A 20370-nucleotide genomic window follows, 5' to 3' on the forward strand; every position below is an offset into this window, starting at 1 on the left:
GAGAAGAATGGTGCAGCCCAAACTATATGAATCAGAACCATGATGTGATTTCTGGACCTTCCGTGGGCCGGATCCAGAACCCATTTGGGTCAGAACCAGCCCGTGGCCCTTAGGTTGCTGACCCTTGTCCAGAGACTTCACAGCCATCTTCACTTCCTAGGAACTCTGGGAACTGTAGTTCTGGGAGGAACCTCTCAGAAGTTTCTGAGCCTCCTCAGCCAACTACAATTGGACACCCTGAGACTACAATTCCCAGAAAAGCTGGACCAAGGCCTTTAGCCACAGCCCTGACCAAATAACGGACCTCTCTTTTCTCTCCCTCTCCACCTCCCACATTCACAACAAATCAGTCTCCCACTCCTCAGTCCCTTTCACTAACCTCCCTTAGCCCTAATTCTTCCACATTCCTTTAAAACATTTCTGTGAACTAAGGAACACAAAAAACACCCTCACTGGTCACCTTCCACAGGTCAAAAGCCAATGCAGAAAATATTTAATAAAAACAGCTCTACACAGGTATACAAGAGCACAGAAAAAAGGAGATGAGTTTCAAAAGCAATACCAAATGAACATTTAACACAGGGACCTTTCATTCAGCTGGAAAATGCTATCAGTAAAAAGGTCTTCAATGGGTTATGCAAAGTTCAAGTAATGAGCGCCTGGAATACTGATCTACAAGACAAAGGCAGCCCATCATTTTGGCAGTGAAAGGCAGACCTGAAAACTAAACAGATTCAACACACACCTTGAGCATTCCAGATTCACACTCCCTCCCTGTTTATCTAGCAAAAAGTTGCCACTTATTTTGTACATTTAGTATATATGACCTTCATTACTTTAATACATACATATGTGTATACAAATTTAAGTACAAAAACTAAAACATCATTCCATGCATTTACATCTGATTTCCCCCTTTATGAGTTTCTTGGTGTAAGTAGTGCAGTGTTTCCCAACCTTTTTTGGGCAAAGGCACAGTTGTTTCATGAAAAAAATCTCGAGGCACACCACCATGCCAGATGGGGAAAGGTCACTTTTTACTTATGTAAAAAAAAAAAAAAAAATAGTAACAGCATAGAAGGTAATGGTTAGGCTAGCATCCCTCTTCCAAATATGCTAGGTTTTTATTTGCAGGGACTGTTCTACGTGGGAAGGGGAAAGGAACGTTAATAGAAGGAAAGGCGGGTGGGAGAGAAAGAGAAAGAAAGAGGGAAGGAAGGGGGGAAGAGAAGTGGAAAGGAGGGAGACCGAGGCGGGGGAGAAGCGTCTGGAGAGTTGCTCCGAAGTTTGGGGGGCCGCGGGGGTGGGCGCGCGTCCCAGAAGGCGGAGGCCAGCCCGGGCTGGGAGCCGCGGCCCGGGGGCGGAAGGCGGACCGCGGCTCCTAGGATGTGGAAAGGAGATGGCGGCGCAGGGGGAGGAGACCCGCACGGCTAGGGCAGCGCGCAGGGGGAGGGGAGCGGGCCGGAGGCGGGCGAGGGGGGCCGTGATCCCGCGCGCCGCGAACACATTGTGTGTGAGTTAGCTGATGTCTTCTAAGGTGTCCACTTTGACTGAAGCTCTTACCGCACTCCATACATTTAAATGGTTTCTCTCCTGTATGACTTCGCTGATGACTTTTAAGTGTGCCACTTCGACTGAAGCTCTTTCCACAATCCACACATTTAAATGGTTTCTCTCCCGTGTGAGTTCGTTGGTGTATTCTAAGTGTTCTACTTTCACTGAAGCTCTTTCCACATTCAATACATTTAAATGGTTTCTCCCCAGTGTGAGTTCTTTGATGTATTCTAAGGATTTCATATCGACTGAAGCACTTTCCACATTCAATACATTTAAATGGTTTCTCCCCCGTGTTAATTTGTTCATGTACTTTATGTGCTCCGTTATGACTGAAGCTCTTTCCACACTGCATACATTTAAGCAGTGATCTGTGGGCCTGACAAGATGTCTCGGGAAGTGTGCTGTCTCCCCGGGGCTAAGATCCAAGATGTAACTGAACGACTGCAAGGAATCATAAAACCCACTGACAAATACCCCTTCCTCTTGGTTCATGTGGGAACCAATGACACTGCAAGCAATAGCCTCCAGAAGATCAAAAGAAACTACGAGGCTCTCGGCAGGAAATTGAAGCAACAAATGCACAAATTGTCATCTCATCTGTCCTCCCAGTTGAACGACGTGGCCCAGGGAGAGAGGGGGAAATAGTGGAAGTGAACAGCTGGCTTCGCAAATGGTGTAAACAGGAACAGTTTGGATTCTTAGATCACGGACTGCAGTTTCTTGAAGATGGACTTCTGGCAAGCGATGGGTTGCACCTCACAACGGTTGGGAGAAATGTTTTTGCCAAAAATCTCAGAAACCTCATCAGGAGGGCTTTAAACTGACTAATGTGGGGGAGGGAGACAGTGCTCCTGAAGGTAGGAGTCTATCAATCGATGAAGATGATCATCCAAATGTCATAGACCAAATGGAGCAAACAGCACGCAGACCTAGTGGTGGGAGGAAAAAATCCTTAAATAAGAGACACGGGGGAATGATTAATGGACTTCAGTGTCTGTACACTAATGCACAAAGCATGGGAAATAAACAAGATGAGCTTGAGCTCTTGGTACAGCAAACTAAATATGACATAATAGGTATCACTGAAACCTGGTGGGATAAGTCCCACGATTGGAATGTAATAATGGGGGGATGCAATCAATTTCAGAGAAACAGACCAGACAAGAAAGGAGGAGGAGTGGCGTTATATGTCAGGGATGTGTATACCTGTGAAGAGATCCAAGATTTAGAAGCTCAAAGCCAAAGTGAGAGCATTTGGGTCAAAATTAAGGGAGAGAAGAATAACAGAGATCTCATTGTGGGAGTTTACTATAGATCCCCAAGCCAAACGGAGGACATAGATGATGCCTTCCTGGAACAGATGGCCAAGCATGCAAAAGGAAGGGAGATAGTAGTAATGGGGGACTTCAATTACCCGGATATTTGTTGGATGTCAAACTCAGCCAAGAGCTTAAGGTCAAACAGATTCCTCACTGGCCTTGCAGACAACTTCATTGTCCAGAAAGTGGGAGAAGCAACAAGAGGAACATCCATTTTAGATCTGGTCCTAACCAATGTTGATGACCTGGTTAGTGGGGTAGAAGTGGAAGGATCATTAGGCGCGAGTGATCATGCTCTTCTGAAGTTTACTATACAGTGGAAAGGAGCAGCCAAGCATTCTAGGACTCAATTTCTTGACTTTAAGAAAACCGACTTCATAAAACTTAGGGAAGTGCTGGGTGAGATCCCATGGACAGTAATACTAAAAGGAAAGGGAGTTCATGATGGCTGGGAGTTTGTTAAGAGGGAGATAGTAAAAGCACAACGTCAGGCAATACCAATGAGACGGAAACATGGAAGGTGCTTAAAGAAGCCAGGGTGGCTATCTAAAGAACTTTTAACTGAGTTAAGATTAAAAAAGGATGTGTACAAAAAATGGAAAAGGGGGGAAACCACCAAAGAGGAATTCAAACAAGTAGCCAGCACGTGTAGACACAAAGTCAGAAAAGCTAAAGCACAGAATGAACTCAGGCTTGCTAGAGAGGTTAAAAGCAACAAAAAAGGCTTTTATGGGTATGTTCGTAGCAAAAGGAAAAACAAAGAAACAGTGGGGTCACTCAGAGGAGAAGATGGTGAAATGCAAACAGGGGACACAGAAAGGGCTGAACTCCTCAATGCCTTCTTTGCCTCAGTCTTCTCCGATAAAGAAAACAATGCCCGACCTGAAGAATTTGGAGCAAATGATTCAGCAAAGGAAACACAGCCCAGAATAACTAAGGAGATAGTACAAGAATACTTGGCTAGTTTAGATGTATTCAAGTCTCCAGGGCCAGATGAACTGCATCCAAGAGTATTAAAAGAACTGGCAAATGTGATCTCAGAACCACTGGCAGTCATCTTTGAGAATTCCTGGAGAACAGGCGAAGTCCCGGCAGACTGGAGGAGGGCAAATGTTGTCCCTATTTTCAAAAAGGGGAAAAGAGAGGACCCAAATAATTACCGCCCAGTCAGTCTGACATCAATAGCAGGGAAAATTCTGGAGCAGATCATTAAGCAAACAGTCTGTGAGCACCTAGAAAGGAATGCTGTGATTACCAATAGTCAGCATGGATTTCTGAAAAATAAGTCATGTCAGACTAACCTGATCTCGTTTTTTGACAGAATTACAAGCCTGGTAGATGAAGGGAACGCAGTGGATGTAGCCTACCTTGATTTCAGCAAGGCATTTGACAAGGTGCCCCATGATATTCTTGTAAAGAAGCTGGTAAGATGCGGTCTTGACTATGCTACCACTCAGTGGATTTGTAACTGGCTGACTGACCGAACCCAAAGGGTGCTCATCAATGGTTCCTCTTCATCCTGGAGAAGAGTGACTAGTGGGGTGCCACAGGGTTCTGTCTTGGGCCCGGTCTTATTCAACATCTTTATCAACGACTTGGATGATGGACTCAAGGGCATTCTGATCAAATTTGCAGATGACACCAAACTGGGAGGGGTGGCTAACACCCCAGAGGACAGGATCACACTTCAAAACGACCTTGACAAATTAGAGAACTGGGCAAAAACAAACAAGATGAATTTTAACAGGGAAAAATGTAAACTATTGCACTTGGGCAAAAAAAATGAGAGGCACAAATACAAGATGGGTGACACCCGGCTTGAGAGCAGTACATGTGAAAAGGATCTAGGAGTCTTGGTTGACCACAATCTTGACATGAGCCAACAGTGTGACGCGGCAGCTAAAAAAGCCAATGCAATTCTGGGCTGCATCAATAGGAGTATAGCATCTAGATCAAGGGAAGTAATAGTGCCACTGTATTCTGCTCTGGTCAGACCTCACCTGGAGTACTGTGTCCAGTTCTGGGCACCACAATTCAAGAAGGACACTGACAAACTGGAACGTGTCCAGAGGAGGGCAACCAAAATGGTCAAAGGCCTGGAAACGATGCCTTATGAGGAACGGCTAAGGGAGCTGGGCATGTTTAGCCTGGAGAAGAGGAGGTTAAGGGGTGATATGATAGCCATGTTCAAATATATAAAAGGATGTCACATAGAGGAGGGAGAAAGGTTGTTTTCTGCTGCTCCAGAGAAGCGGACACGGAGCAATGGAGCCAAACTACAAGAAAGAAGATTTCACCTAAACATTAGGAAGAACTTCCTGACAGTAAGAGCTGTTCGACAGTGGAATTTGCTGCCAAGGAGTGTGGTGGAGTCTCCTTCTTTGGAGGTCTTTAAGCAGAGGCTTGACAACCATATGTCAGGAGTGCTCTGATGGTGTTTCCTGCTTGGCAGGGGGTTGGACTCGATGGCCCTTGTGGTCTCTTCCACCTCTATGATTCTATGATTCTATGAAATGAGTTCGTTGATGTATTCTAAGTGTTTCAGTACGACTGAAGCTATTTCCACATTCAATACATTTAAATGGTTTCTCCCCCGTGTGAGTTCGTTGATGTCTTCTAAGTGTTTCACTACGACTGAAGCTCTTTCCACATTCAATACATTTAAATGGTTTTTCTCCTGTGTGAATTCGTTGATGTATTCTAAGATCTCCACTTTGACTGAAGCTCTTTCCACATTCAATACATTTAAATGGTTTCTCTTCCATGTGCGTTCGTTGATGTCTTCTAAGTTTCCCACTTTCACCGAAGCTCTTTCCACATTCAATACATTTAAATGGTTTCTCCCCCGTATGAATTTGTTCATGTACTTTAAGTGCTCCGTTATGACTGAAGCTCTTTCCACACTGCATACATTTAAATGGTTTTTCTCCTGTGTGAGTTCGTTGATGTATTCTAAGGTGTCCATTCTGAATGAAGCTCTTTCCACATTCAATACATTTAAATCGTTTCTCTCCCGTATGAATTAGCTGATGCCTTCTAAGGAGTCTACTTTGACTGAAGCTCTTAACGCACTCCATACATTTAAATGGTTTCTCTCCTGTATGACTTCGCTGATGACTTTTAAGTGTGCCACTTCGACTGAAGCTCTTTCCACAGTCCACACATTTAAATGGTTTTTCTCCTGTGTGAGTTCGTTGATGTATTCTAAGATCTCCACTTTGACTGAAGCACTTTCCACATTCAATACATTTAAATGGTTTCTCCCCCGTATGAGTTCGTTGATGTATTCTAAATGCTCCACTTTCACTGAAGCTATTTCCACATTCAATACATTTAAATGGTTTCTCCCCAGTGTGAGTTCTTTGATGTATTCTAAGGATTTCATATCGACTGAAGCACTTTCCACATTCAATACATTTAAATGGTGTCTCCCCCATGTGAATTTGTTCATGTACTTTAAGTGCTCCGTTATGACTGAAGCTCTTTCCACACTGCATACATTTAAATGGTTTTTCTCCTGTGTGAGTTCGTTGATGTATTCTAAGGTGTCCATTCTGAATGAAGCTCTTTCCACATTCAATACATTTAAATGGTTTCTCCCCCGTGTGAGTTCGTTGATGTATTCTAAGTGTTTCACTACGACTGAAGCACTTTCCACATTCAATACATTTAAATGGTGTCTCCCCCATGTGAGTTCGTTGATGTCTTCTAAGTGTTTCACTACGACTGAAGCACTTTCCACATTCAATACATTTAAATGGTGTCTCCCCCATGTGAATTTGTTCATGTACTTTAAGTGCTCCGTTATGACTGAAGCTCTTTCCACACTGCATACATTTAAATGGTTTTTCTCCTGTGTGAGTTCGTTGATGTATTCTAAGGTGTCCATTCTGAATGAAGCTCTTTCCACATTCAATACATTTAAATGGTTTCTCCCCCGTGTGAGTTCGTTGATGTAGTCTAAGTGTTTCACTACGACTGAAGCTATTTCCACATTCAATACATTTAAATGGTTTCTCCCCCGTGTGAGTTCGTTGATGTCTTCTAAGTGTTTCACTACGACTGAAGCTCTTTCCACATTCAATACATTTAAGTGGTTTTTCTCCTGTGTGAGTTCGTTGATGTATTCTAAGATCTCCACTTTGACTGAAGCTCATTCCACATTCAATACATTTAAATGGTTTCTCTTCCATGTGAGTTCGTTGATGTCTTCTAAGTTTCCCACTTTCACCGAAGCTCTTTCCACATTCAATACATTTAAATGGTTTCTCCCCCGTGTGAATTTGTTCATGTACTTTAAGTGCTCCGTTATGACTGAAGCTCTTTCCACACTGCATACATTTAAATGGTTTTTCTCCTGTGTGAGTTCGTTGATGTATTCTAAGGTGTCCATTCTGAATGAAGCTCTTTCCACATTCAATACATTTAAATCGTTTCTCTCCCGTATGAATTAGCTGATGCCTTCTAAGGAGTCTACTTTGACTGAAGCTCTTAACGCACTCCATACATTTAAATGGTTTCTCTCCTGTATGACTTCGCTGATGACTTTTAAGTGTGCCACTTCGACTGAAGCTCTTTCCACAGTCCACACATTTAAATGGTTTTTCTCCTGTGTGAGTTCGTTGATGTATTCTAAGATCTCCACTTTGACTGAAGCACTTTCCACATTCAATACATTTAAATGGTTTCTCCCCCGTATGAGTTCGTTGATGTATTCTAAGTGTTCCACTTTTGCTGAAACTCTTCCCACATTCAATACATTTAAAAGGTTTCTTCCCCGTGTGAGTTCGTTGGTGTATTCTTAGTGCATCATTTCGACTGAAGCTCTTTCCACATTCAATACATTTAAATGTTTTCTCCCCTGTGTGAGTTTGTTGGTGTATTCTAAGTTTTCCACTTCGACTGAAGCTCTTTCCACATTCCGTACATTCAAATCGTTTCTTTCCTTTGTGAGTTTGTTGTTGTATCCTCAATTTCTTTGTTCTTTCACATAAATTCACAGGTGGCTCCATAGAATTCTGACTTTCATCTTCCTCACCTGTTTGGGAGTCTGGGAGGAAAGAGAATCCTGTTAGACTTTCAAGAAAGACAAAAATGGAACTGAACAACTGTCAATCCCAGTCTGCACCTTCTCTCATTGTAACACCTTCATTCTCCACTATCCTCTAGAGGTTCCAAATTTTACGAAAGCTAATAATGGCAAGATAATGGCAAGAGCAATACATGATCACTCCATTCACACTTACTAAGGCATCTTCATTTTATAATACAGATCTATGCTGGAACTGGTTTATTAGACACATCTCTATTTCTCTTTCTCAAGTGAATGATCACAGACTAAAGTAACAGTGTCTCCATTGTGAAATCAGTAAAACTGAAGTGCTATATGTAACTGTAAAAATGTTGCACTATATTGGAACCTAAGAAGAGCCTTCTGGATCAGGCAAAGGCCCACCTAGTCCAGCATCCTCTTCTCACAGAGGCCAACCAGATGCCTGTGGGAAACCGGCAAGCAGGATTGGAGCACAAGAGTCTTCTCTGCCTTCCTGTGCTTTCCAGAAACTAGTATTAAGAAGCATTATTGCCTAGGACCGCGAGGGCAGAGCAGAGACGTCAGTCTTATCCTTTTTTTCAAGCTATCCAAGTTGCTGGCCATCACTGTCTCCTGTAGGATGGAAGTCCATAGATGAACTATGCTTCTGTTGATTCATCTTTGCAGCCCTTAAAGGCTGATAAATGTATTATTGCCTAAGCTTCTGTGGGACTTAGTGGACTCTTGACCAGGAAAGCTGGTGCCACTATAAACCTCTGAGTCTCTTTGTTGGCTTTGTGTACTTATTTTCAAATTTGCACCAAGGTTGTACCACAGTATCTCCATGGAAGCTTAGGGACGGACAAAATTACAGGGTGTCAGCTCCGTGAATCTCAAGCCTCGCGTGCCTCCGCTGACAGAGCCTGAGAACGCAAGAGATGTGATTCAGTTGGAATGAGAAGCAGGGGAGGAGCAGCCAAGCTGCAGCAGGAGCAAAGAACAAAGAGCAGGAAGAGGGGGTGCCGGGGCGGGGCATAGACTGTTAGCTCCAGTTTGAGGTCTGACACAGAGACCCTGGAAATAGCCTGTCCAAAAAATCGTAGGCTCGAGAGAATCTGCAAGAAGAGGGGAAAAGAAAGTGAAAGTGGGGGCTTCTTTGCTGGAGGACTCGGCAACTGCAAGCTGGGATGAAGAGGCCGAAGACTGAGCTCCACAGTGATTTGTGAGTTTGAGGAATAAACCTGAGATAATTACTACTGGAGTTGTCTCGCGTCTGTGCGGGAGAACCAAGGGGCGCTAAAATTATTATCCCACTCACTCACTCTCACAAACAACCCCAGTCTGTAAGATTGGCAAGTTTACACAATTTGCTTATAATACCAGACACTCTTGGACTTTATATGCCCAATCCTAAGTGTAGAGCCTCCAGTCACAGGAATCGTGTATCATGATAACTGGTCCTTTGTCCCTTAAGCCCACCAAACTGGGGAGGTGCATGCATTTATTGTGTTTTGATGCTGGTGGAATGTATCATTCTGACTCTGTCTATAAAAAATAAAGGTAATAGAAACCATTTAAATACATTAATTATAAATAATTATGGGAAACATTTCCATTCCCCTTCACCCATTGTTCAGGATTGGTGTGCAACATCATTATCATCAATTATTCCTGCCATGGAAATAACACCTAAGGTTTCAAAGCCTGGAGGAAGAAAATCTGTCCCCACTACTTTAGGAAAAGGATTCAAGAAACAAAGAGCTGCTCCGGAGTTAATTTGCTGCTGAAATGGAATACACAAGATGAAACAGTTAAATCGGCTATGATTAAGTGGGCACAGGACATTGGTCATAACATTATGTTTGCTGACTGGGAATGGTTGTGGAACACCGGTATTAAATTCACGGCATGTAATGCCTTAAAGGAAAACATTATGAAAATGATATACAGGTGGTACATGACCCCAGTCAAGCTAGCAAAAATCTATCATTTGCCTGATAATAAGTGTTGGAAATGTAAAGAAACTGAAGGTACTTTCTATCACCTTTGGTGGACATGCCCGAAGATTAAGGCTTTCTGGGAAATGATATACAATGAAATGAAAAAGATACTTAAATGTACTTTCTCTAAAAAACCAGAGGCCTTTCTCTTGGGCATTGTCGGCCAATTGGTGTCAAAGAAGGACAGAACTTTCTTTATGTATGCTACAACAGCAGCAAGAATACTCATCGCAAAGTATTGGAAGACACAAGATTTACCCACCCTGGAAGAATGGCAGATGAAAGTGATGGACTATATGACATTAGCTGAGATGACTGGCAGAATCCGCGATCAGGGAAAGGAGACGGCGGAAGAAGAATGGAAGAAATTCAAAATCTACCTTAAGGACTATTATAAACTTGATGAATGTTAGAATGTCGAGGTTTGAGTAAGAAAGGGTTACAGCGATATAAGACTAGGTTGAAGGAAAGACTAAGAGGACAGAGGATTGACAGATATATTTAGAGTTGCTAAAAACTGTTGGACATTGGGATGCAGAAAGGGGAGGTATGGGGAAGTCTGAGAAACACGGTTTATGAAAAAAAAGGTTATGAAATTATACGTGTTTGTATGTCTTTTTATATGTTTGTATTGTCTTAAAAAAATTTTGTAAAACCAATAAAAAATTTATAAAAAAAAAGAGCTGCTCCGGAGAAGGCCTCACCCGTTCCTTCTTCCTGTCAGGAACTTCCTTCCATTTGTCTCCTCTCCATCTTTTCCTCTTTCTCCCTCCACCATCCATCTATCCCTGTCCCCATCTCCTCTCCCCTGGAACTCACCAGATTTCTCCAAGGGTCCTGGGAGGGAATGCTCAGAGGTTGTGGGGAGGGATGCGGGAGACAGCCTGACCAGGTCAACCGTCCATCTTCCTCCTTCCATCCTGGCCAGGGTTGCAGGTTCAGTCTCAGCTAGGTTTGCAGGTTCAGCTTTCCGAGGAGCGCAGAATTCAGAGCAAGTTGCAACTTCCTGGGAGGGAGGGAAAAAGAAGCCAAGGGAGTCTGAGAGCCCCTGCAGGGATTCTCCTGCCCAAGACATTCTGCTGCCCCTGAAGAAGCCCCAATTGGGCACCCACTTCCCAAGAGCCCCCACCCATTTCCCAACACTTTTGGCAATTCCTTTCACCTGCCTGTCCCACCACCCTTCCTAAGGCTGGCATGGTATGCACATTAGTGGCCTGAGAGTAGATCCCTTGGAAGTTAAGAGTTAATCTTTAAAGGACTGCTCTGAATACATGGGTGGCCCTTGCATGGAGAAGAAGGAAGCCCCTTGCTTGCATCAGGACCCCCTGGGAGAGGCGGTGGATCCGCCCACTGCTCCCTCTGCCCTCACTGCCTCCTCCGATGTCCTCCTGCCCTGCAAAAACCCTTTGCTCTTGTTTCTCAGGGGAGAGAGGCAGAAAGAGCCTTCAAACCCATCCGTTTCCTCCTCTGCTCCCCCTCCTGTCCTTTTGGGAAACAGGAACTTCGGTCAGGAGTAAACAACTTAAATGGCGAGTTTGCAAGATAAGCACTTTAAAGCACTGCTTGTTCCTACTATGTGTGAGTCTCTGTGTGTTTGGACCTAGAGGACAAAATACATGTTTACACCACATGATTCCGAAAAGAGGGCAATTCTTTAAAACCGAAGGCCATTTCTACAAAATGGAAGACTTCCGAAGGCAGCCTTTTACAAGGAAATTTTTGACGGTTTTTATTTTGTTGGAAGCTACCCAGATGGGCAGAGGCAACCCAGTCAGATAGGCAGGATGCAAATAATAATAATAATAATAATAATAATAATAATAATAATAGCTTCCTAAGCCTGTCCTGGGACGCGGGTGGCGCTGTGGGTTAAACCACACAGCCTAGGACTTGCCAATAAGAAGGTTGGCGGTTCGAATCCCCGCGACCGGGTGAGGTGAGCTTCCGTTGCTCGGTCCCTGCTCCTGCCAACCTAGCAGTTCAAAAGCACGTCAAAGTGCAAGTAGATAAATAGGTACCGCTCCGGCGGGAAGGTAAACGGCATTCCCGTGCGCTGCTATGGTTTGCCAGAAGTGGCTTAGTCATGCTGGCCACATGACCCGGAAGGTGTATGCCGGCTCCCTCGGCCAATAAAGTGAGATGAGTACCACAACCCCAGAGTCGGTGACAACTAGACCTAATGGTCAGGGGTCCTTTACCTTTTTAAGCCTGTCCTGCTACGCATGCTGATCAGAGACTCTGTCCAAACAGCCCCTTTGAACGCAACAGGGCTTCCTATTTTTACTATTTTTACAGTGGGAACAGTCAAACCACGAAGCCACTGATCAGCCAGAGTTTCCTGTTTTCACCAAGCACAGTTTGAATTTAGCTTAATATCCCAGCTTGTTCCAAAGCTGGCAGCCGTAGTTCCCTGGTTTGGGCAAATGGAAAGTTTGTTAGTTATGGCTCATAAGAGAGTGTCTGGTTTCATCACAGTTCACCCTCAGGGCCAGCCAAATCATGAGATAAGCTGGGACAATTAGGTCAGGAGGCAGATGCAGGGAGATATGGGACAAGCACGTTCCCAGCTCCCCTGTTTGTTAGCCTTGCTGCCAGTGCAGGACCACAGTTGGTAAATTTGTGCAACTACCCATTTAGAGTCCTTCTCTTTTCCCCTCTCTCACTAAAGGTTGGGTGGGAGTCCTTCCTGGAGTGATGCATTCTGGTTGTGGGGGCCAGGAGAATGCGGTGGCGGCTATAGTTTTTTGTTTTAATCTTGGGTCAACTTAGATTTTAGCGTAACTTTGCTGCAGCAATGCATTAAAAACTGTTCCTATTTTTAACCCAGCTTTTCAGGCTGTGATTCAGTCATCTGAACCTGGCCATTATCTTAATAGATCTTGCAACAACCTTGCAAGATGGGCCAGTCTTATTTAATGCGACTACACATGGGATTGCTGAGGCTGCAAGACGTGCCAAGATTTTTACCTCAGTGGGGAGAAAAGAGCATTTTGGAAATGGAGGCAATTTAGAGGAGGAAAACGGGGGTTGGTGGAAGGTCACCTCTTCTGACACAGCTTCTGCTCTGATAAAACTCAGAGTCACCTGCAGCTGTTCAGATAAAGTAAGAATAGCAGGAGATATGATCGCAAACCTGCCATGTAAGGTTTGATCTAGGAAACCTTTTTAAAGTGGATTAGAGAGAAAGTGCAGGGAGGAGGAATATTCACCACCAAAGCTAAGCAGAACCTCCATGTCTAGAGGCACTGGACCTGTGACCTCCAGGTGCCGGAAACCCAGGTGAGAGGAATCATAGAATCATAGAGTTGGAAGAGACCACAAGGGCCATTGAGTCCAACCCCCTGCCAAGCAGGAAAACCATCAGAGCACTCGTGACATATGGTTGTCAAGCCTCTGGTTAAAGACGTCCAAAGAAGGAGACTCCACCACACTCCTTGGCAGCAAATTCCACTGTCGAACAGCTCTTACTGTCAGGAAGTTCTTCCTAATGTTTAGGTGGAATCTTCTTTCCTGCAGTTTGGATCCATTGCTCCGTGTCCGCTTCTCTGGAGCAGCAGAAAACAACCTTTCTCCCTCCTCTATCTGACATCCTTTTATATATTTGAACATGGCTATCATATCACCCCTTAACCTCCTCTTCTCCAGGCTAAACATGCCCAGCTCCCTTAGCCGTTCCTCATAAGGCATCGTTTCCAGGCCTTTGACCATTTTGGTTGCCCTCCTCTGGACATGTTCCAGTTTGTCAGTGTCCTTCTTGAACTGTGGCGCCCAGAACTGGACACAGTACTCCAGGTGAGGTCTGACCAGAGCAGAATACAGTGGCACTATTACTTCCCTTGATCTAGATGCTATACTCCTATTGATGCAGCCCAGAATTGCATTGGCTTTTTTAGCTGCCACCTCACACTGTTGGCTCATGTCAAGTTTGTGGTCAACCAAGACTCCTAGATCCTTTTCACATGTACTGCTCTCAAGCCAGGTGTCACCCATCTTGTATTTGTGCCTCTCATTTTTTTTGCCCAAGTGCAATACTTTACATTTCTCCCTGTTAAAATTCATCTTGTTTGTTTTGGCCCAGTTCTCCAATCTGTCAAGGTCGTTTTGAAGTGTCATCCTGTCCTCTGGGGTGTTAGCCACCCCTCCCAGTTTGGTGTCATCTGCAAATTTGATCAGGATGCCCTTGAGTCCATCATCCAAGTCATTGATAAAGATATTGAATAAGACCGGGCCCAAGACAGAACCCTGTGGCACCCCACTAGTCACTCTTCTCCAGGATGAAGAGGAACCATTGATGAGCACCCTTTGGGTTCGGTCAGTCAGCCAGTTACAAATCCACTGAGTGGTAGCATAGTCAAGACCGCATCTTACCAGCTTCTTTACAAGAAGGAGGGCACTTACCTTTCCCAAAAGCCCCTCAGTGTCTGGGAGCAGGGTCTGGTCTGTCCCCCCTACTCTCCCACTGGGCCACCGACTGGCATCTGCAGCTCCCCTGAAAGGGAGGACACCATCCCCGGAGTGGGGAGGACTGGGAGCCTGTGGGGTTTCCCTCCCTGAACGAGGGGGCTGCATCGTCTTCAGGAAATCCTGCTTCTGGGCCTCCCAGTGCTGCTGCGGCTGCCCCTCCTCTGCCTCCGGCTTAATCTGACATAAATTCGCCCAAGGCAGAAGATCCCTGATGGTCCCAACTTGGCCGGCAGGAGGTTTCCTTCCTTTGCACTCCAGTCTTTCCCTTTGAATGGGTCTCCTGGGTCCCTGCTCTTCCATTTTTACGCCACCCTGCTGGAAAAGAAATAAACACAAAGTAAAATAAAACCCAAGAATAAAAACAAAAGCACATTTTAACCATTAGCCAGTTTTTGAAATATATTATTACTCTTTCTATTTCTGATGTTCAGGCTGTGAATGACAATCATTATGTCACCCAAATGACTCCACCCAGGGACGAGGGGAAGTTATTCAAAGACTGGGGAAAACATCAAGGTTTATGGAAGTACAAATAATATTTGGGGGGGGGGGGGAACCAAGGCAGAGGGAGGGAAATCCAACAACAACCCAGTGAGAGGGCTGAGCATGTTCAGTGGACAGGGAATGCTGATCCTGGCTGCAACTTCTAGCATGTTGGAAAGGCAGCAACAGATCTTTGTATATGATTAAGGCTGCGACAGACCCACCTAACACTTAAAGTACATGACTTCACCCAAGAAATCCTGCCAGCTGCAGTTTGTTAGGGGTGTTGAGAACTCTAGCAATAAACTACAGGTCCCGTGGTTCTCTAGGGGAAGCCACATGCTTTAAATGTATGGTATCTGCACAGTCTAAGAAACAAACAGACAAAAGGAACATTGGCCAACAAGATCAAACAACCCACTCCAAAATATTTTATATTTGATGGCCACAAACTCTCTCGACTGAAGACATTCTAACTTGCAGTCCATTGGCTGCATATGGCTTGCCAAGCCTCAGGGTGTGTCCTGCTAGTCCCTGCCGTTTCCCTCTCCTGATCTGATCATAGGATGAAGATCTCTGTCTGTCCTGGAGAGAAAGATGCCTAAAGGGCCCTTGGAGAGATCTTTTCAACTCCAATTTCAGCACAAACCAGCACAGTGCTGAAATGGGGCAAAAGGAAAATAAATGATCCCTCTGGCTGCTCTTTAAAGAGGATTTCTAAAGAACAATCAGAAGGGACTTTTTTTCACAGATCTCATTGCTAATTCAGCAGGGTCTTCTTGTGCTCTTATTTTTCCTCCCCCAAAGACTGGGGTTGGAAGGTCTAAACATACTGATTGTGTTTGCAAGACTTGGATGTATGCTAGATGGCATGTCTGGTGAGTGTGTGCAGCACCTCTGGTGTGTGTGCATGTGACTTTATGGTCTGCATCTCTTTTCTGTGTGCGCATGCATGTGCATACATTGGCCACAAAGCTCACTGGAATGTGGCCTCCAGAATTAATGCAGCTTTAAGCCCATAAATGTTTCGTTCCTCCTGTTCTATCGGAAAGAACAATCAAATCTAAGACTATCAGGAGGAGAGAACTCCTGGATCTACAGAGTTAATGTTCTCAACATCCTATGGACACAAACTGCAATGAGATTTCTCTCTAATTACTAATTAGATTTTTTTCCTTAAAAATATGAAGCAGATAACAGATTTGGGTGGCATGCGTATCTATGGCAAGAGAAGAAAAAAGGTTATAAATCGTTTGAAAACCATATCTTCCGGAAATCGTTAATTGAAGTATGGGACAGATATAAAAATCTATTAGAAATGGGGGTTCCACATTGGTTATCCCCATTAGAGGTTATGGGAGTCAAGAAAATTAATATGAGGAGTAATTGGATTACTTACGGAGATTTAGTGGTAAAAGAAGGAGAGAAATGGAGATTGAAGCAATACGAGCAAGTAAAAGAACATGTATTTGATTGGCTGCACTACTACCAGATAAATGATATGTTTAAAAAGGATGTGAAAGAAAAAGGGTATAAAGAAAAAGATTCGAAATTTGAAACGGAAATTGTTAACAATGATTGTAAGATAATCTCAAAAATGTATAAAATATTATTGGAATGGCACACGATGGATGAGGAAGTTAAATCTGTAATGATTCACTGGGCCAGAGATTTAGGGTATAGTATTGATATGGAAGACTGGCAAAAAATATGGAATGAAAATCTGAAGTTTACAGCATGTACTATGTTAAAAGAAAATGTTATGAAAATGGTATACAGATGGTATATAACACCAGTTAAATTGGCAAAAATGTATAAAACCTGTAACAAATGTTGGAAATGTAAAGAGAAAGAGGGTACTTTTATTCATATGTGGTGGGAGTGTAAGAAAGTGAAGGGGTTCTGGGAAATGATATATAATGAGTTAAAGAAAATGCTGAAATATAGCTTTGTAAAGAAACCAAAAACCTTCCTACTGGGAATAACTAGAAATGAAATAAATAAGAGGGACTGTAAACTCTTTCAGTACGCAATAACAGCAGCGAGAACATTGATGGCCCAAAAATGGAAACAAGAAGAATTACCGACTTTGGAAGAATGGAGAAAAAAACTAACAGATTACGCAGAACTAGATAAATTAACTGGAAAAATCAGACTTCAAAGAGACCACAAGTTCCTAGAGGACTGGGGAAAATTCAGAGAATATTTGAAGAGTGTATGTGAGGAACAAACAACGCTAGTGTGTTTTAAAGAAGCTTTGTGAAAAAAATAAGGAATATTGCAAGAATGTAAACGAGGATAGAAAGATTTTACTTGAAGGCGATACTATAATTAAGGAATGTGAAGGTAGAAATTTAATTACGGATGATTGTCAGAGGAGCTGAGGGAGGTTCAAAAAGTCAAAATATGTGATTTGGAAAATTGTATGATTGGAGATATTGTGAAAATTTTAATAAAATTTATTATTAAAAAAATTAGAAATATGAAGCAATATAGAAATGAAATGAGTAATCATCTGAACATGAATAGCTAATTTCAATTTTGCCTTCCTCAGTCTTTTACAATACTGTCTTCAACGTTTTTATTATCATTAATTCATTTCCATATGCCACACATCTTAAGAATCCTCCTTTCTTCTGCATTCTCTAAACTGTCACCCACTTCAACCCTCAGCCTTCATCTGAAAACTCAGCTGTATTACTGAGGAAGGTGGAAATAAAACAATTAATGAAACAGGCTTAAGCCTGTCTCACTTATTTACACGCAGACACAAGAGGTCACTAGCTTTGACAGCTTGGGAAAAGATCAGATGCGTTCTCCGGGAAATAGATCTATTAGCTGTTTTATTAGCCGTGACAGATCAACAGAGCCTCCATGTGTAGGCACAGTGTACCTTGATTTGGGGAAGACAAAAGAAGCCATTTCCTTGCTAAATGAATCTGATGGACATCATTGTCACAAGATGCGGCGATGGTGGTGGCAAAGAGAGCTTTCAAAGGCGATCAGACTAATTCACCAAGGAGGGTGATAGGTTTATCAATGGCACTGGCAGAGGAAGGGGGGCCAGGAGTAGTGGCCTGCAAAGGGTCTCAGGGGGCTGCAGAGTGAGAGGGCCCCCCCTGTTGCACTTTCCCCCCTGCCTCCCCTTCCCTCTCCCCCGTGGGGAGGACCGTGGAAGAGGACGGGGCTCCCTGCTGAGGGACAGGGAGAGAGGCGGCAAAAGCCCCAGGTACGCAGCTGATCCGTGAGCGACTATATGCATCGTCCATCGGGAAGCAGCAGCTGCCTTGGACCCCTCATTCTGCCCCTTGAGCCCAGGACTGAAGGGAGCAGCTCCCCAGGGTCTCCGGCAGGGTCCGTGCCAGCCTGAGCCAGAGATGTTTGCCCCTGTGCCCTCCTGCAGATGCCCTGCCCCTCAGCTGCGCCCCTTCCCCTTCCTGCCCGGGTGGGGGGGGGGGCGCCCTGCAGCCTCTGACTCCACTCGGGGCCCGATCCTGCCAGGCGCACCTGCTCTCCTCCCCCCCCGCCTCCTGCACCTCGGACTCCTCGCTCCGTCCCTGCACCGGAATCCGGCTCCTCTCCGGGGAAACTCGCCAGGCCACGGGCCGCTGCTCCTCCGCTCTCCTCGGCGGGGGACAGGAAAGTGCAGCCGCTCTCGAGTCCCCCTGGCTGGCCCCGTTTCCTGCCTCTCTGAGCATCGGAGCTCGCTGGCTGTGGGTTGGGCCCTGGGAGGCTGCGAGGCTGGATGCGCCCCCTTGTGCTGTCCCTCAAAATTTATTGTATCGTTGGAATCTACCTGGCATCTTATATGCCATCCAGAATGTTGCACAAATAAGTCTCCTTGTGATCCGATGTGCAGTCACTGGTTTCCTCATCAGCAAATATTTTCAGAAAGCTGGGACGATGCCACCCTGCAGCCATAGCTGTCAATGTTCAGATTTGAAAATAAGGGATCAGCAGCCTCACCTGCCCCGGGGACAGTCTCTACAGGACATCTAACAATCCGGGATAGCAGCGGGAAATGGCTCTGGAATAAGGGAATTTCTGGCAAAAAAGGGAAGGTTGACAGCTATGCCTGCAGCCCGAATGGGTAGCTGGAGGAGGCAGTCCAGTTCCCAGCTCTGCTGGTTGGGATCATGCAATCACTTAGCTCCAGCAACCGACCCAATCTGATGAAAATAGGGACATCCCATTCCATAACTATAATTTTACTATTTATACACCACACATCTTATTACGTTGCCCCAGCCACTCTGGGAAGTTTCCAACATGTATAAAAACATAATAAAACATTAAACATTACAAAACTTTCCTTTTTTAAAAAAATATATTTTATTAATTTTTCAACACGAATATACAATCTTATCCTAATTTTCTCAAATTTAACTCTGTTTAGACTTCCTTCCTAAAAAACTTTCCTATACAGGATTGCCTTCAGAGTGCCCGTGGGTTGGATAACTCCATTCCCTCCAGCATTTCTTCAATGAAAATAGGGAGACCCTAAGGAAAAGCGAGACATTCTGGGATCAAATCAGAAACCAGGATGGCTTCTCTAAATCAGGGACATCCCTGGAAAATAGTGGCACTTGGAGGGTTTGTCTTTCCCTGCTTTTTCATTCGCTGCCTCTGGTCTCCTGCATCCATTTAGCAGAGTAGGGGAGCGGTTTTTGCCATACTTCTCCACCCCCCACCCCCAATATAACCAAAAGCACAATATAACCAAAAACACACACACCATTTGGGAGTGAGGACCAAAAAAAATAAAATAATCGTTTTATTATTTTATTACTTATTTTTTGCAGTTCAATCTACTGTATCTATAAATTTTATTGTTTATAGCCAATGGCCACCACTATACAAGCACAAATCATGCAGCTGCAAAACAAAAGACATTGCATGCACCAGACTAGGATAAATCTATAGCATACAAAATTTATTTTCTCGGTTGTTTCAATGGGAAGGATATAGGGCAGCAGAGTCCAGGTGGTGAGGTCCAGATTACAGCTTCCATCATCCTTGACTGTCTGCCCTGCTGGCTGAAGCTGATGGGAACTGGACACCAACATCTGGGGACACCTCAATGGCTATGCTCTGATATACAGAATCTACAAAAGATTAAGGCACTGATCCAGAAGACAATGAACTGCGAATAGCAAGTGTAGCTAGGAGGAGAATGCATTGGCAGCAGGGTTTGGAAGCTGTTCCCTGACACAAATCCCCTTATTTCCTCCTCTGGAGATCTGAGGTCTACAAAGCAATGGGTTGTTTTATTCAGAATAAGCTCACTGACATCAATTGAGCTATCATCATAATCATCTCCTCTATGGGTGCCGCTAAGTGCTTTTTGCTCTCCTAGTTTTAAGGCTCGCTGGTTTCTCTAAGTCTGGGGAAAGTGCTAAGGATGATGGTTTAATTTCCATAAATGAGAATGTTTTAAGATGGAGTTTCCTTTGACAGTAGCCCTCATGTGTGTTAGTCACATGAGGGAGGCATTCCATTCTGTTGAGACTGTTAT

General features: G+C 44.2%; 2 protein-coding genes across 2 annotated transcripts; both read right to left on the reverse strand.

The window, feature by feature from the left end:
* Nucleotides 1-461: 461 nt before the first annotated feature.
* LOC310701982 (uncharacterized protein) lies at nucleotides 462-3121 on the reverse strand. The gene has a single exon (XM_083493577.1). It carries the CDS (start codon nucleotides 1907-1909, stop codon nucleotides 1382-1384), a length of 528 nt encoding a protein of 175 aa, XP_083349703.1. The 5' UTR covers nucleotides 1910-3121; the 3' UTR covers nucleotides 462-1381.
* Nucleotides 3122-4668: 1547 nt separating this feature from the next.
* Nucleotides 4669-18530, reverse strand: LOC310701100 (uncharacterized protein). Its single transcript, XM_083491364.1, has 4 exons — nucleotides 18392-18530; nucleotides 14307-14687; nucleotides 10728-10914; nucleotides 4669-7926 (listed from the first exon to the last, which is right to left on the reverse strand). The coding sequence occupies exons 2-4, from the start codon at nucleotides 14670-14672 to the stop codon at nucleotides 5375-5377; spliced, it is 3105 nt and encodes a 1034-aa protein (XP_083347490.1). The 5' UTR covers nucleotides 14673-14687; nucleotides 18392-18530; the 3' UTR covers nucleotides 4669-5374.
* Nucleotides 18531-20370: the final 1840 nt, after the last annotated feature.

This window comes from Podarcis liolepis, assembly GCF_965112155.1.
Source record: "Podarcis liolepis genome assembly, chromosome: 2".
Taxonomy (NCBI): domain Eukaryota; kingdom Metazoa; phylum Chordata; class Lepidosauria; order Squamata; family Lacertidae; genus Podarcis; species Podarcis liolepis.

Excerpts from the sequence above, each read along its gene's own strand:
- LOC310701982 (XM_083493577.1), bottom strand. The coding sequence starts at position 1,909 with ATGCAGTGTGGAAAGAGCTTCAGTCATAACGGAGCACATAAAGTACAT.
- LOC310701100 (XM_083491364.1), bottom strand. The coding sequence starts at position 14,672 with ATGGAAGAGCAGGGACCCAGGAGACCCATTCAAAGGGAAAGACTGGAG. Across the intron at positions 10,915-14,306 it reads CTGAGGGGCTTTTGGGAAAG|GAAGTTGCAACTTGCTCTGA; the intron begins GTAAGTGCCCTC and ends CCTCCCTCCCAG. Across the intron at positions 7,927-10,727 it reads AGGACCCTTGGAGAAATCTG|ACTCCCAAACAGGTGAGGAA; the intron begins GTGAGTTCCAGG and ends CTTTCCTCCCAG.